The sequence below is a fragment of the Ornithodoros turicata genome, chromosome 6, assembly GCF_037126465.1.
Source record: "Ornithodoros turicata isolate Travis chromosome 6, ASM3712646v1, whole genome shotgun sequence".
NCBI classification, from domain to species: domain Eukaryota; kingdom Metazoa; phylum Arthropoda; class Arachnida; order Ixodida; family Argasidae; genus Ornithodoros; species Ornithodoros turicata.
The window spans coordinates 16,508,077-16,522,775 of record NC_088206.1 but is presented as its reverse complement, the minus strand read 5'-3'; the positions used below and the strand labels follow the sequence as shown (position 1 = coordinate 16,522,775).

The 14,699-nt window shown below is 43.8% G+C and overlaps 4 protein-coding genes across 5 annotated transcripts in view; 2 read left to right on the top strand and 2 right to left on the bottom strand.

The window, feature by feature from the left end:
* Positions 1–15: 15 nt before the first annotated feature.
* On the top strand, positions 16–2,654 carry LOC135399268 (caspase-3-like). Its single transcript, XM_064631104.1, has 7 exons — positions 16–527; positions 601–815; positions 887–1,030; positions 1,111–1,269; positions 1,327–1,464; positions 1,566–1,668; positions 2,394–2,654. The coding sequence occupies exons 1-7, from the start codon at positions 166–168 to the stop codon at positions 2,626–2,628; spliced, it is 1,356 nt and encodes a 451-aa protein (XP_064487174.1). The 5' UTR covers positions 16–165; the 3' UTR covers positions 2,629–2,654.
* Positions 2,655–3,046: 392 nt separating this feature from the next.
* Positions 3,047–7,992, bottom strand: LOC135399273 (sorbitol dehydrogenase-like). The gene is made up of 9 exons (XM_064631110.1): positions 7,736–7,992; positions 6,670–6,703; positions 6,208–6,372; positions 4,966–5,125; positions 4,121–4,239; positions 3,978–4,043; positions 3,728–3,903; positions 3,403–3,524; positions 3,047–3,319 (listed from the first exon to the last, which is right to left on the bottom strand). Exons 1-9 carry the CDS (start codon positions 7,799–7,801, stop codon positions 3,163–3,165), a joined length of 1,065 nt encoding a protein of 354 aa, XP_064487180.1. The 5' UTR covers positions 7,802–7,992; the 3' UTR covers positions 3,047–3,162.
* Positions 7,993–8,090: 98 nt separating this feature from the next.
* LOC135399274 (D-amino-acid oxidase-like) overlaps positions 8,091–14,699 on the top strand; it is a 75,049-nt gene continuing 68,440 nt past the window's right edge. The window contains exons 1-11 of one of the 2 annotated variants that reach the window (XM_064631112.1): positions 8,091–8,379; positions 8,754–8,966; positions 9,039–9,150; positions 9,205–9,287; positions 9,375–9,440; positions 9,507–9,561; positions 9,740–9,841; positions 10,095–10,156; positions 10,228–10,345; positions 10,408–10,506; positions 10,563–10,725. In XM_064631112.1, the coding sequence (XP_064487182.1) occupies positions 8,776–8,966; positions 9,039–9,150; positions 9,205–9,287; positions 9,375–9,440; positions 9,507–9,561; positions 9,740–9,841; positions 10,095–10,156; positions 10,228–10,345; positions 10,408–10,506; positions 10,563–10,697 (1,023 nt within the window). In that variant the 5' untranslated portion in view covers positions 8,091–8,379; positions 8,754–8,775 and the 3' untranslated portion in view covers positions 10,698–10,725. Of the gene's footprint in view, positions 8,380–8,753; positions 8,967–9,038; positions 9,151–9,204; positions 9,288–9,374; positions 9,441–9,506; positions 9,562–9,739; positions 9,842–10,094; positions 10,157–10,227; positions 10,346–10,407; positions 10,507–10,562; positions 11,270–14,699 lie in introns of those variants that run through there. The other variant, XM_064631111.1, reaches the window with a different exon arrangement.
* On the bottom strand, positions 10,525–13,310 carry LOC135399266 (uncharacterized). The gene has a single exon (XM_064631102.1). The coding sequence runs from the start codon at positions 13,272–13,274 to the stop codon at positions 11,508–11,510; it is 1,767 nt and encodes a 588-aa protein (XP_064487172.1). The 5' UTR covers positions 13,275–13,310; the 3' UTR covers positions 10,525–11,507.

Below are 14,699 nucleotides of genomic sequence, written 5' to 3'. Positions count from 1 at the left end.
TCACGTGATATTTCTATTTCCTGTTTCAAGTTTGTTTTGGTTTTGGTCGTGTGAACGTGATCGTTTCCGCAGTGTTTCGTGCCTTGCATTTCCGTGAATTCATCGTCTATACTCCAATCAGCCATCGTATAATTGTCACATTGTCACCGTATTTATGGGTGAACAATGGGTACGTACGAAAGAGATTCAAGGCCACTGGTGCAAGAACTTTCAGTACCTTTGCCATCAAATGACTACGTGAACATAATCGAAGCGCTGTCGGAGACAGAAAAACGACAGTTCGCATTCCTGCTGTACAGTGTATCTACTGGGTTGCACAAAAATTCACTGTGTGAATTTGTAAACCAGCCTGCCTCAATTGAGGTGTTGATATCAGCATTGCGAGCAGCACCTGTAAGCAAGGACACACTAGTACGCGAAATTTTGTACATTATGAAAAAGTTTGCATTGCTCAGAAAGGAGATGCATGTCTGCAAGCGGCATGCTGGTCTAGAATTTCGGCAACCAAAGGTGATATCCGAATTCTGGTGAGCACGGCGATTACATCGATGTTGTTCTAAAGCTCATCAGAACACATTTTACTCTACTCGAAATTTCCAGGAAAAGCTTAGCCCAATTTTGTAATGAGTGCCTGGATGAAGAAGCCAAAAAGATCTACGAGTGTCTTCTGCCAAATCAGCAAATGATGTCCTGGTCATCGGAAGCAGTGCTTTTGGATCTGATAGAGAGGGGGATTATCCAAGAAGGTGACGTTTCTAAATTGCGCGATTGCCTGCAGAAGGATTTGGAAATCCACGAACTCCGCTATGCACTGAGTAAGTCACGTCTTGTGTAATACGATATTGCTTTGCCTAGTGTGTGTATGTATATCACCGTTTAAATTCAGATGCAGCAACAGAAAAGAACTACTACTCCATGACCCACTCCCCGCATGGAAGAGCAGTGATACTGAACCACAATTCGTTCATCGTCGATCCGGAGAACCTGGCTTTGCAGCTCGGTGAACGCAGAGGTTCTAAAAAGGATGTCGGTGGGTATTGTATGACTTTCGATACAATAGCAGTCTTCTCCAATTGTTTGTTCATCTTGTCGACTGGTTTTTCTCCACAGCTGATCTGGAGAAGTTGTGGAGAGACTTCGACTTCAGCGTCTCCGTCTTGAACGACCTGACCTTGGAAGACATCGAGAAAGTTCTCAGACAAGTTCTTGACGAAGCATCCGATGCATCAGATGCATTCGTGTTAGTCATATTATCGCATGGTTTCAATGGTAACACAAATAATTTCCCATCCTGTGGCATGTCTTAGAAAGTGTGGGTATTTTCAGGTGGATTTTACACGCACGATTCTAAGAAATGTAGTTTAGAAAGAATAGAGCAAATATTGTGCGACGAAACGGAGGCATTGTTAAACAAGCCAAAGATCATTTGTGTTCAGGCCTGCCAGGTAGAAGATTTTGAGTCTGGTAAGTGTCCCTCTGTGCATTATCTCAACATTTATCATAGCTGGAAAAGTGCAAATTACATAGGCTGTCATTCATTGCATATCTGTTTATTGCGTCAGTAGCCTCGGAACAAGGAAGGTCCCCAGGCCCGGTCAATTCTACAAACAAAAGCAAGTCTGCTATGGGAAGAGCAGACAGGATAAAGTTTATGTCGACAATACCAAAGTTAGTAGCACTTTGTGGCGTTTCATTATTCGCTTGTCGGTATCAGATCAGACTGCTGATGTCCAAGGTATACGCTATGCAAGTAACTTGGCTGTTTGCACACCTCCCCAGCCTTCCTCTTTCCCCTATTGCCTGTAGAGTGACCTCCGTTGGTCTCTCTCCCAAATAAAGGGGCAACATTTCAAGGTTGAGGTGCACGTGGTTTCTTCCGTGTGGACCGGTCTGTGAATTTATGCTGTTGCTTTCTCTTGTTTGTCGGTGCATAGGAGACATAGTAGAGGCACAGCAGAGCTGCACACCATGTTCTCATCTCTGCCGCCATATTAGGGTGTGCTTTACAACGTGACGGAAGGTTGCATGCCTTACGGTTTCAGATGTTGTACTTATAACCGCTACTTTGATTATGCAAAGTCTTGAAGCAGTATTTTTGCCTGATGCAGACATTTACGTTCCGTTAAAATATATAAAGATTTAAACTAGGTGTCCTTTACCATTTCACGACCAATGCACCTCGAAAGCCTGTTGCAGAAGCGAATTGGGAGAGGTGATGCCCGTTGCTTATCTTTGCAACACCTACATGGATATCTACGTATCAAACAGATAATAACAAAAGCTTGTGAAGTGATATAAAAATAGGAGTGATTTAAATTGTAACTTCTGCTTACGATCAAACAGCACGGGTTTCCTATAACAGCTTATTTAGCAAATTTGTGTCCGTATTTCAGCCATGTGTCCTATAGAGACCCAGAGAATGGCAGCATATTCATTCAGCACTTCATCAAGGTGCTACGAAAGTATTGGAATGAGTGCAGCCTCCAGGACATGGGCACCATGATAAACAACGAAGTGAGGCGTACGCCCATTCTTGTACGAGACAATGGAGAGGAGTTGGAATGGAAGGACCAGGTTTCAGAAGTTTCATACGCGTTAACAAAGAATTTGTATCTGAAGATGAGATAAAGGTGCTTGCTACTGGTACAACACCATTTATGCTGTCAACAGTATGCTGCGACATAATAAAACTATGCAAGGAAAGAAAAAGGTTAAAAGCAAAAAAAACTGGTTGATGTCTAATGACTCTGGACAAAAAATTAACTGCTGCTCGTTGTTGTAAAAATGATCTAATAGTAATGGCACATGTATCTATATGGTAATATTTATGGTCATATTCATTGTAGATATGGTCATATAAAGTTATGCAGGTGTGTGTCATTAGCTGTGGCCGACAAAAACAACGTCTCGGACCAAGGTAATAACCACGCCAATAAGATGTGAGCATTCGACAGAAAGACTATTGTACCATCAACTCCTATGTACTGTAACGTTCTGTAGCACAGTATTCCTAACATATATGTTATCCTAAAAGAAGGAATTGTGCTGCTATTATAGCTTCTTTTATTAAAAATCTGAAATAGATTTTTAAAAAATGCCCCATATAACCCCATGAGTAAAGGTTCCGAACTGCATTCTTGATGCTTCCTTATCAGTACTCATTCAGCCATCACACTTAATCATTACTTTGATTGCACCTCCCTTCCCTGTCTTTGCAACAGTGAAAGCTTCAATGGTTTCCTCCAGCCTGAAGCAATGTGTCACAAGTGGCTTCACGTCCACCTTGCCGGATGAAATCATGGCCAGTGCTGTCGGGTAGCTGTTGGCAGAATGTATATCAAAAACATTACGAAAAATAAAAACTGTTGCAACACACAGAAACGTAAGAAACAACAAGCATACCAATTGGCATAGCGGAAGATCCCTCTGATGTCAATTTCGCGAACAGCCGCATCGACCAACGGGACCTTGATTTCAGGGGCACCCAAGCCAACAAGCACTAGTGTGCCTCCAGATTTGGTACCCTGCAATTGTTATGCAACCTTCTTTAACATTTCCCCAACAACACCGAATATCCCCTGGATGTACGAATAATGTCCTAACGAATTTGTACGTCCAATGGATATCACTGAGATATCCATTGGACGTACGAATGTTGTTGTACGCAGTGTTGTTGGGGTTCTGAAGCATGAAGCACGTAAAAACATGTGTCCATATGTGCACTTACCAGCATTCCCAACCTGATACTGGGTTCGGCGCCCGTGCATTCTATCGTGACATCGGGCAAATTCCCGAGAACGCCTACGAGTTCTCTCTTGATGACGTCTATAGATTTTTCGCTGACATTGATGACAGCGTCCGCACCCAGGCCTTGAGCAGTGAGCAGCTTGTGGTCGACAATATCTAATTTATGGTTGGTAGTTCATCAGGCGACACAGCTTTGTTGCTTTGTTCAAATTTGTGTAATCTGACAGTACCAGTGATTATAACTTGGCTTGCCCCCATTGCCTTGGCAGTCACAAGATTAACGAGCCCTATGGGACCTGTTGGTGCAAAGAAACTGGGCAGATTAGTGGATTACAGTACACACAATAGCATTTATAGTATATGTGCACATTACCTGCTCCACATATTAGGACAGTGTTGCCAATCCGAATGTTTGCCCTCCTGCATGCATGCACGGCCACAGAAAGTGGTTCAAGCAATGCACCTTCTTCATAAGACACATTGTCGGGAAGCCTAAAAATGACAATAATAACTCAAGTTCTTTTACTGTGGCAATGTTTCTAAAACTGGAACTGAAGTGGGAGAAAGGAAAAGTGAAGTATCATGTATGGTGGACCCATTAATTTGCATTTGACTAAGTTTTGTCACAGTCCTGCTCATGAATCCCAGTAAATTACTTAGTTCCAAATTATGCTTTAGGTTTTACTTTGAATTAACAATGTTTCGCCATTTCGTGCTAGTGATAATAAGCAGCATATGATGAATAAGGTTGAAAATTATGTTTTTTATGCATAGGAAAGGTGATTTATAGATAAGATATATTATAATCTTTCGTATGCAACTCCCAAAAAGCACTTTTTGCATCAAACATAAAAATTTAGTTGAACATGCAGTTAATAGAGATGTGCAAATTATTTTGTGAAAATAAAACCAGCAGAAAAGGTTTGTTTTGTAACGTTTGAGAAATAATTCCAAAGGCAGCATATCTGAAGCATTGAGATAAAGGAGGTTATCTTCGATGTCAGACTCTCGTAGCTTTACCATAATGTCACTCCAGTAATGTCCAGAAGGTACGCCTTCTTAATTTTGTGATGCTTTTTGGTAAGTTTATGACATTGAACAATGTGTGATACCACAAAAGCTGAGGAGCACGAGAGCTATATTGCATGCACCGTATTTTACACATTTTCTGTAGAAACCGGTAGATAGTATGCATAGTATGATAAAAACAAATCGAACTTGAAGCAGAAGTCAGCTGCGTGTGTGTAATATCTGGTCAACGTTCCGTGATCCGGTGGAGTGGCACAGAAGAAAATGTCCCGGCACAAGTTGTATCGGCCAGTCTTGCAGAACTCGCACGTCCGGCATGGTACACCAGGCTCTATTGCCACCCTATCTCCTGCATTAGTACAGAACGTGCAACATTACATTTTCCATGGCAGTAATGTAGTCAGAAAAATCTTTGGGGGAAGGTACTCTACATGGGGGAGAAAATTTCATCCTCGTTGTCCCTTTCCCAAATGCACTACCAAGGCACAATTTTGGGGGAGGGGGGATACCCTTTAACAAGAACAACAACAACTTTATCTTATTCCTGTGGTTGATTTTATGGGGTTTATTTCCACTGTATTCTGCTTGCACCAGTATTATTAGCAGTAGTACAAGAGCAGTTCACATTTCAAAATAAGCTTAAAAACAGTCTGACTCTGATCAGTCTGAACAGACTGACAGTGATTTTTCCATACATCCCCCCCCCCCCCCCCTACATGTAGGGTCGTCTCAAGGCAAGCGCAAGGCTTGATATTAAAATGATGGAGTTGCAAACAAAAAACAAAAAAAACAGAAAAGCATCACAGCCAGACTTGCATTTGCGCCATACAACACCAAATCATCAGCAACAAAACAACAAAAATACGTAAGCAGTACGATAAAATCTTTGCTATGCTGTCTTACTACAATTTTCTGCACTCTACTTGATGGCCTATTTTATACACACCCATATGAGTACAAAATTCTTGGTTAGAATACTATAAAGATATAAATAGATCGCTAGGTACATAGTTAGAATCTTACAAAACCATTTTTCTTTCCTTCTTGCACACTCGGAAATAATATCGGATAAGTCAACAGATTCTGCTATTTCTTTTGATCAGAGCTTTGGAAAGCAGGCCTGTGGTGTAAAGGACTTCTCGTTGGGCTTACGCTCTGGTGGCACTGTCTTTTCTGCTTTAGTCTGTGTTCTTCACCAGAGGTCTACATGCTTGGCAACACCCCCCTGCCTCTCTCCTTTCTTTCCTGTGCACCCCCACCAGGGGAGGAGGGGCTTTGTTATTTCAGCTCTAGTCTGCCTCTAGATGCATGTCAGCAATAATGCATGAGGCTGTTACGGAGTAACCATAATAATGAACACTCCCACCTCGCGCTTGCCATTCTTCATAAGCCCCTAATCTGACCCTGTTTGTGAGCTCTAGGTTTACAAACCTGGCTTGAGATGCTTCACATTCTTCCCAACTTTTGACACCGTGCCACTTGTCTCGTGACCCAGTACCATGGGCTTCCTCACGATAAAGTCTCCGATGGCGCCATTAACCCAGTAGTGCACGTCCGAGCCACAAATGCCGACAGAATGCACCCTGATCTGCACTTCTGGAGATCAACAAACAGGAAAGTAAGTACTCTACTAACATTTAAAAGTGCCAAAAGGTGTAGAAATTTATTTCATTAAAGGAGCAATGAGGTGACACTTGACGTGGCTCAAAATCTTGATTCGTCAAGCTGTCCGTAAGGAATCACCATGCAAAACATTTTTGCTGTGTTGGTGTACTGTCACTGTGCAAATAAATTCACAACAACAACAACAAACATGTATAAATAGGGGGTTTCTCACTGCTTCTTGAATGTATCTTCTCGCATTGGAATGTAAATGGAAAGTGACATATGTACCATCATCTTTTGGCTCTGGAATGACTCGCTGTTCCTTGAATAGAAAGAAAGAAATAAGATATATAATGTACAGCACAGGGTAGACCATATGTTGAGAACATATAGAAAAGCAAAATATTGGATCGTTCCACTCCAATTTTGGTCTAATGGTCCTGCCCGACCCCGGCAGTTCGGGTTTTAAAAAAATTCTCATGTGCTGCTGGGAGGCAACTCCCGAAGTCCTATTGAAAAACATCGAACTGTTCTCGATCTACGTGGGGTCAAAGCTTTCGATGAACAGGAAAACAGTACTTTGAAGGAGCAGACTTTTCCAGCTGGGCACAGAGACCGGGCGGAGGTTTATGGCACAGAATGAGGTAATAAGGTCCGAACGATGTGGCAAAAGCAGTTTCTTTTCTATAGTTTTTGTTTTTCATCTGTCACAAGAGCCGAAGTTCATGCTTGCGGAGGAGAAGGAAAAAGAAAACAAAAATTGAGCGTATAGTCGCGACAATACATATAGCAAAACATGTTTGGAGAACAGTCAAAGGGATTGTGCAGCGTAGTCTGAAATACGTATTTAAAAAAGTGAAAAGATAAATTTTTCATATGAGCGAGAATTTTTTTTTTTTTTTTTTTTTTTCTGAGCCGTGGCCGCGTGCGCACTACGATGGGAGCGCGTCGGCGTGTCGACGGTACACTCCGCTTCTGCGTTCGGAGGTCCAACCCCCGTGTTCTGGGTTTTCAAAAACAGGCCAGACGGTAAATTCTACCTCAGTCCATTAGCTTCAGATCACCAATTCGTTATCGTGTACTCCCGCGCGCCCGCACGCGCTTCGTGGTACTCCCGTACTCCCAAGGTAGTAGTACTCCTTCGTCCCCCTAGGTGGCCAAGCCAACAAAATGACGCGGGAGGCACGCAGACACGCGCCGTGCGCAAAACCACATACCAAAACGATCAAAACTTGCTAAGTTCGGATTCTGTTCTTGACGTAGCAATGTCAAACAGCATCAAACATACATTAGGACACAAACGAGGGGTAGATTCCATCCAATGTACAAATGTATTAACAATTCCACTACTTACCAGGCGTAGGTCGTTTTTTTGGTAGAGAACAGCTGACAAGTTATCGTTTCCTACATTTGCAGCCATAACTGTAGTCGAAATTTAGCAGCAAAACCTATACGCTAACTTAACAGCAACAACTTATGCTAACTTATGCTAACAGCAAGCTTTCGAAGCAAGCGTGACTTCGTGAGAAATTGTCAAAGCCCGTCGCAAACAGCAGTCCCCCCCGGAGCGGCCGTGAAACCAGAGTATCGCGTCACGTGTCAGCGCGCTGTTTTTCTTGTATTTCGAAGGACAATAAAAGTACTTCGCTCCCGCATATCAGCTGTTGGGTCTCGGGTTCTTGAAAACAGTGTCAACAGTTCGGACGGCTCAAAGTTTTCTGAATAAGAATTACAGAATTTTGATGCAATTTTGTGGAAGACCACGTTCGAAAAAGACATATAAACACGGATGGAATGACTATAAACATTTTCTCTCTAAAAATAAAATCTCAAATATCATGTATCTGCGCAGTTCATGGAGAGTGTGCTGGAAGTGGAGCTATATATGATAAGAGGGCTGGCTTGTTGAGCTCTGCTTACATTCCTCGAAAGCCCTTCGCAGGCGATGCAATAGCCGGATCGTCTGCCAAACGACGTGCACTTCTCGTGGATACAAAGGTAGGAAGTCGAGAGTTTCAAGCATCGTCTCGAATGATGTTACTATAGAAACTGGGAGCTTCGGAACATCTTGCAGAGTGTGGAGCGGTATAGGGGGAAAGGGACAGAGCGCCGCACCCTTGACCTCCGTGGAGGGGATGAAATAACTTCAACTGTCCCTGTGGATCTTTCACGCGATATCGTTGTTCAGAATTTTGTTTGCTCTTCTTCAGTGCATAGACACAGCCCCGTTACCCCCCCCCCCCCCCCCCCCACACACATTCAGAAAAATTCATAGCACATGGAGAATTTTTACTCGTTGCAACATTTGCACAACGTTTCTGCAGCACACAATAAATGCCAAGTTAATTAAAGCAATTAATCTCTTTCCTTAGACCACCACATTTCGTGCTCACAATGCCTGTACGAATAGCAGTTGTGGGAGCTGGCATCATTGGCCTGACAACAGCTGTAAAGGCAATAGAGACGCTCCACGACGTTGACATCACCATACTGGCCGACAAATTCACTCCAGAAACGACTGGGGATGTGGCAGCTGGGTTTTTCAACCCCTACATCATTAAAGGGGTACCAGAGGAGAAAGTCAGGTACAAGAACATTCAATTGCATGGAAGGAAACAACACATAACCGGCAAGAACCCAATACTATAACTTTCCAGAGATTGGTGTGTTCAGACGTTTGACTTCTACCTTGAACTCTTGAGGGGAGACAGTGCTTGCGACTTGGGCCTGTGCCTGATCCCCGCATACTTATTGGAAACTAAGTGGATTGTAAGTATGACAGATGTGCCAGTTAGCTCTTTTTCGTAACTGCACCTTATCTAGCCCCGTCCACTGCATGCCGATGCATTCTTACACTACCGTGACATGACTACAAAGGAACTGCAAGCATTTCCCAATAAATATAGGTACTAAACCCAATAAAATATAGGTACCATATAGGTAATCATATGGGTACTAATCATGGCTGCACAAAATTTTCCTTGTCATTAAAGATATGGTGCTTTTGTCGTTTCTATGATCATCGAGTGCAAACGATTTCTGCCGTACCTCATGCGGAGGTAAGGTACTCTCCGGATTATAGGGCCTCAGGTGCACTTAAAATTAGCTGGGTATGTTTGTTGCAGGTTCGAAAGAAATGGTGGAAAACTGAAGTCCTATAAGGTCCACAATCTGGAAGAAGTTAGTATTAGATAATTTCAGCTCATTTTTTTACAAATTTTACAAATCTGTGTGACTGTATCACAAAACCCTCGGTTTCGATTTCGGTGATGCAGAACAAGTTAAAAAAAATAGTATAATGTCCGGGTTTGTGCGCCTCTCAATCTTTCTTGCCCTTCCATCATTCTTCTTTTTGCAGTTGGCCTCAAATTTTGACATCGTCGTCAACTGTTCTGGTGTGGGAGCCAGTGCGATAACTGCGGATGACATTCTCAAACCTGTCCGAGGTCAGACCATTAGGGTATGATCACGCTGTTCTTCTGTTCGCTACCTGTAATTGTGACTCGCATGTGTAGCAGGGAACACGTAAATGAAGTTTGGCAGGGAAAGCCTCCGCAGTGTTATAAGTTTTTGCGGTTGCGGATTGTGCAACAGATAGCATGCACCCCTGTACAAGTACGAGCATCGCAGCCAACATCTAGCACACACCCACTCTAGAAACGGCTCGACTCCTTGGGAACTACTTTGTTACCGCAACTTCTCACATTTTCTAGGTGCATGCTCCATGGATAAAGTATGTCGTCGTTGGTGGCGAGGATTTTCACGTCATTCCAAAGTATGTGATACCTTCGCGTAACATGTGCACGTTAATAACGTTTTCTTTTCTATCATCACACGGACATGTAGCATTGACAATGTCATGCTTGGCGGAACTAAAGATGTTGGAAATTGGTCACTGGTTCCTGATCCAAAGATTAGAGATACTATCTGGAACGGGTGTGTCGAGCTGATTCCGAGCATCAAGGTAGTTAAAAGTGTACGGAAACGTAAAATATGTATACTTTTGTGACGTTTTGTGGCTTCCAGAAAGCAAAAATCGTTGAAGAAAACGTTGGACTGCGTCCTGGACGAGACCCCGTTAGGATCGAGAGAGAACAACGGAGTATTCCAGGCCTACACAAAAAAGTAGGGCTTCAACAATGCTACAATAACCATTACATTTATTGTCTTTGTTCTTACAGTTACCAATAATCCACAATTATGGGCATGGTGGTTCAGGCATTACAGTCTGCTGGGGTTGTGCAGATGATGCACTAAAGCTTTTGAAGGGTGCTATTGAAGAGAGGAAGTTCGCCGTGCAAAAGTCCCGCCTGTAGGACGATACCACTGTTGTGCAGTTTTTTTGTGTGTGTTTTTTTTTTGTGTGTGTGTGTGTGTTTGTTACGAGAATGTCCTCGGTATCCCTTGTGGTAGTACATTTTTACGCTCCTGTAGCGAAAGCGTGCTTTATGTGCATGTATAATGTGGATTTCTATCGCCGTGTAAAAAATTACTCTGGCATGGCCGACGTTGAAACCTTTGTTAATGATGCATGTCTCTGTTCACCTTTGCTGTTGAAACTTTTTACACGCCTGACTTGTTTGCGTAGGTTAAGAAACAATTGACAAATGATTTCAGATATATGTTGTTAACATCTTATTCTGCCATTTGCTTCAGCTGTCAGAGAATGACCTGACAGGAATGGACATATGTAACGGTAAAGAACAAAAATCGCACGTTATGACTCTATATTTTTAAACAGCAGCAACATGAATATCACGACAGTCGGGTTTCAAGGAAATGAACCGAACTTAAATCAAATACAGTTGTGTACTGTTGATGTGGGAAATAAGTAAATATGGCACTATGTGAATAACAGAAGCATGTGCACTCAACACCCTCAACAAGATCGGATTGTGTTTCTTCACGTTATTTGGCTATGAGAACGATCATGTCGAGAGGTATCTATGTCTGTGTGTGTCACAAACAACGTTACAACATCCAGAAACAGGAAATGATGAGACTTAACAACGTGCTGACATATCTAAAACGCAATACTTGATGCGGTTAAACAATGAAACTAAGCATGAGACTAAGCAGCAACCAGACACGAAACAACAGAGTGAGCTCCACAAATCTACAAAATGTCATGGACCACACGTAACAAAATGCACCTTGAATGTGTTGTTCTTGACGTACCCTCCCTGCTTCATACATGCCGCCGAAACGCACTTTGCAATGCCGACGGCGTCGTTCTCCACCCTTTTTGGTCGGCAGAAGTTGATAGAGAGACTCTTGTTTTCTTGCAGATCTTCACCCAACACAAACTTTAAATTGCGTTTCTCATGCTTCGAATGCACAAGCACAAAAGTGCACTTTTTCTTGAACGGCCAGTCAAGCTTGGCGTCGTTTGGACCCTTCTGAAGGTGAATGTATAAACCGAGGAAGACCTCGGAATCGTCTTCATGAAACCGTCCTTCGAGTCTGGCTTTGTAGCCATTTTCGCCAATGAAGAAAGGATCGCTCGAGAAGATGCAGGGCTCATCCGGTGTGGGTCGGTTTCGGAGTTTCCAGTAGGGCTTCACCTCCCACGTAAATATTGTCGAGCCTGTCGGCTCACTGTTGCCCGCTGCACCGTCGGAAAGACTTGGATCCATGAGAAAGACGGATGGAACAAATGCGGTGAGTAGCGGAGTTGAGCTCGATTTCGAGCTGGTGGACACCGTCGAAGTAGCAGGACTGGCTGCCGTTTGAGTCGTAGCAGATGGCTTCATGTCGGTCTGCGACGAGCTGGACGACTTCAATCCCGGCATTTTCGACGGTGTAGTCCCAGTGCCCTTCGACGCCTTCGAGGGAGACAACGCATTACTTGCAGTAGATGTCTCGATGACATCTGAAGCCTTGGATGCTGCTTGTACACCGACAGCGCACGATGCCGTTGCAGAACCATAATGATTTGCTTCATTGGGCTTCTTTTGAGACTCTGAGTTCTTGGAATTTTTGGTTGTCCCAGGTTTCAATGCAGACGATGTAGCAGGGGTATTCTGTGCTGTTGCCCCATGCAAGTTTGAAGATGGCGGAGTCTCCACATTGTTAGGTATTTCCCGCAATACCGCAGTGTCCGCCTTTTTTGCTCCCAGTGGGCTGTTCTGGTAGTCTTCACTTTCTTGCGACAAGGAACTTGCACATGTGCGTTCCGTGACCTCTGGACTCTCCTGGTCAGACACTGCTTCCGTGCTTAAATCTGTGTCTGGTGTTCTGGCCCGCGTGCTCTCAACGTGCGGTTCCTGAATTGGTATCCCCGCTTCACCTTGTCCAAGGATGTGTTTCAGCTCGTCGCAAGTTTTAAGGAACTTCTCTTCGAAGCTATCGATCTTGGATAAGATAGTGTCAGATACATTTCGCATGCTGAACTCTCCATCACTGGCTCCCGAGAAGACAATGTTGCGTGATAGTACGGTTTCACGCGAGCAGCCTCCTCTGACATGGGGCAGAATATCTCGTCGTGTGATTTCGCTCTTGCAGGAACGACAATGAACAATATGGAGTGAACATTCACCAGTGTAGTGTTCTATCATAGACGATAACGGACCCGTATATGAACATCCTGTGTCTTTGTTCAAGCAAAATACCTTGGAATTCATGATGAAACCCTCAGACGACACATCTTTGGAGATTCCTCGCACGTCGAACGATTTATTGTCAAAGGGACACGAGGCCAGAGTTTCGGATTGAGTTAGATCATTAATGCAGGACTGACAGAAGACGTGGCCGCACTCCAGGCTAAATATTGTATCTGGTACAACGCTACAGACGCTACATATGCGATATATCGGTAAAGGGCACACGAATTCCACGATTCGCCAATTGAGTTGAGGCGAGAATCCAACACACGTGAAGCGAGCCGGCGCCATTTTTTCAATGCAGATCTCGGTGGCTCTTTCGTGGCTTGTTTTGACAGCTGTGGTTGACAGACTGGATTGACGGTGGAGGGAGACAGGGAAGATTTATGAAATGTTAATGTTTATCAGTTTATCACGTTCTTTAGGTATCTTAAAGGAATACAAGAAACACCTAGAAGTAACACGTCCCTGCCTCCATGCCGCACACGCACAAAACGGCTGTGACGTACAGATGTTTAGTTGACCGCGTCACCAGCGTCCACCGCGCCATTTATGATCCATCACGAGAGAGGATGGAGCTACGGAGCAGTTGCAGCGCGCCAGGAAAGTGCGCCCTGTTCCCTGTTCTCGTCTTTTACATTCGATCTACCAAACTTCTGCTCGAGCTCCTTGCCCACTTTGGGTCTTTTAAAAATAAAAGGGCAGACAGGGTCAGTGGCGTACCCGAGGTCGGCGTCAAGGGTTAACCCTCCCGAAAACATGCATTTGGGAGAGGGAAAACGAAGCTGAGGCTCTATCCCCCCATGTAAAATTCCCGTAGAACCCCTCCCGAAATATTTTTCTGGCTACGCTATTGGACAGGTTGAACCGTTTGTTGAAGCGGTTCGGAGCAGTACTTTTCATTAGTCCCAGTTTGGGTTCAGCTCCAAGATGGCGGGAAAATATCAGTTTCTAGAACTGGCTATAAACTACTGTAGCTCGGTTCGGTTCCCATTCCAACCCCTCCTCCCGAAAAAGAAGGAGGATTCGGTTCCGATTCGGTTCGACTGAATACCCGGGGGTTGAAGTACAACTTCAAATTGGCTTTAAAATTGAGGTTTAAAAATCCCTAATTTTTTACGGCAATACAAAAATGCCCTGATCTGTTCCATGGCCATTTTACTCCAGGTGTATTCAGGAAGAGTAAAAGCAAAACTTCTATCGGTAACCAGCTTTCCTCATACAAGCGCTTTGTATTTTCTATATCACCCCACTCCTTCCTGGTGTCCTCTCTCCATCTGTCCACAGCTGTACGCCACTCACAGCCACAGTTGCTTCTCGGCGCTAACACGAAAGCAAAAAAAAAAAAAAAAAAAGCTGTGTGTGTCCTAGCCTCCTAGGTAGACAGAGCGCAAGTGTGCGCTCATTTATAACAGAGGGCACCATATGCTTCTGCAAGCAGCCTCGTGGTGCCAAAAAAGTTGCGAAGGCACTACACGATGAGCACCATTTTCGAGTGGCTGAGCCATTAAACAAATAAATGATGCATTAATTTTTTCAAGCACCTTTATGCAGCTTCTTAACAGTTTTTTGATAAAAAAAAGAGCTGTGAGCATCGCACAGACGCCGGTCTTGCAGGCCGATTATACGGCACAGGCGACATTATACGGGCTGGTATGCAACGATTAGATAACTAATTACCTAAAACACGTCAATTAATTTTTAATTAGATGTTTT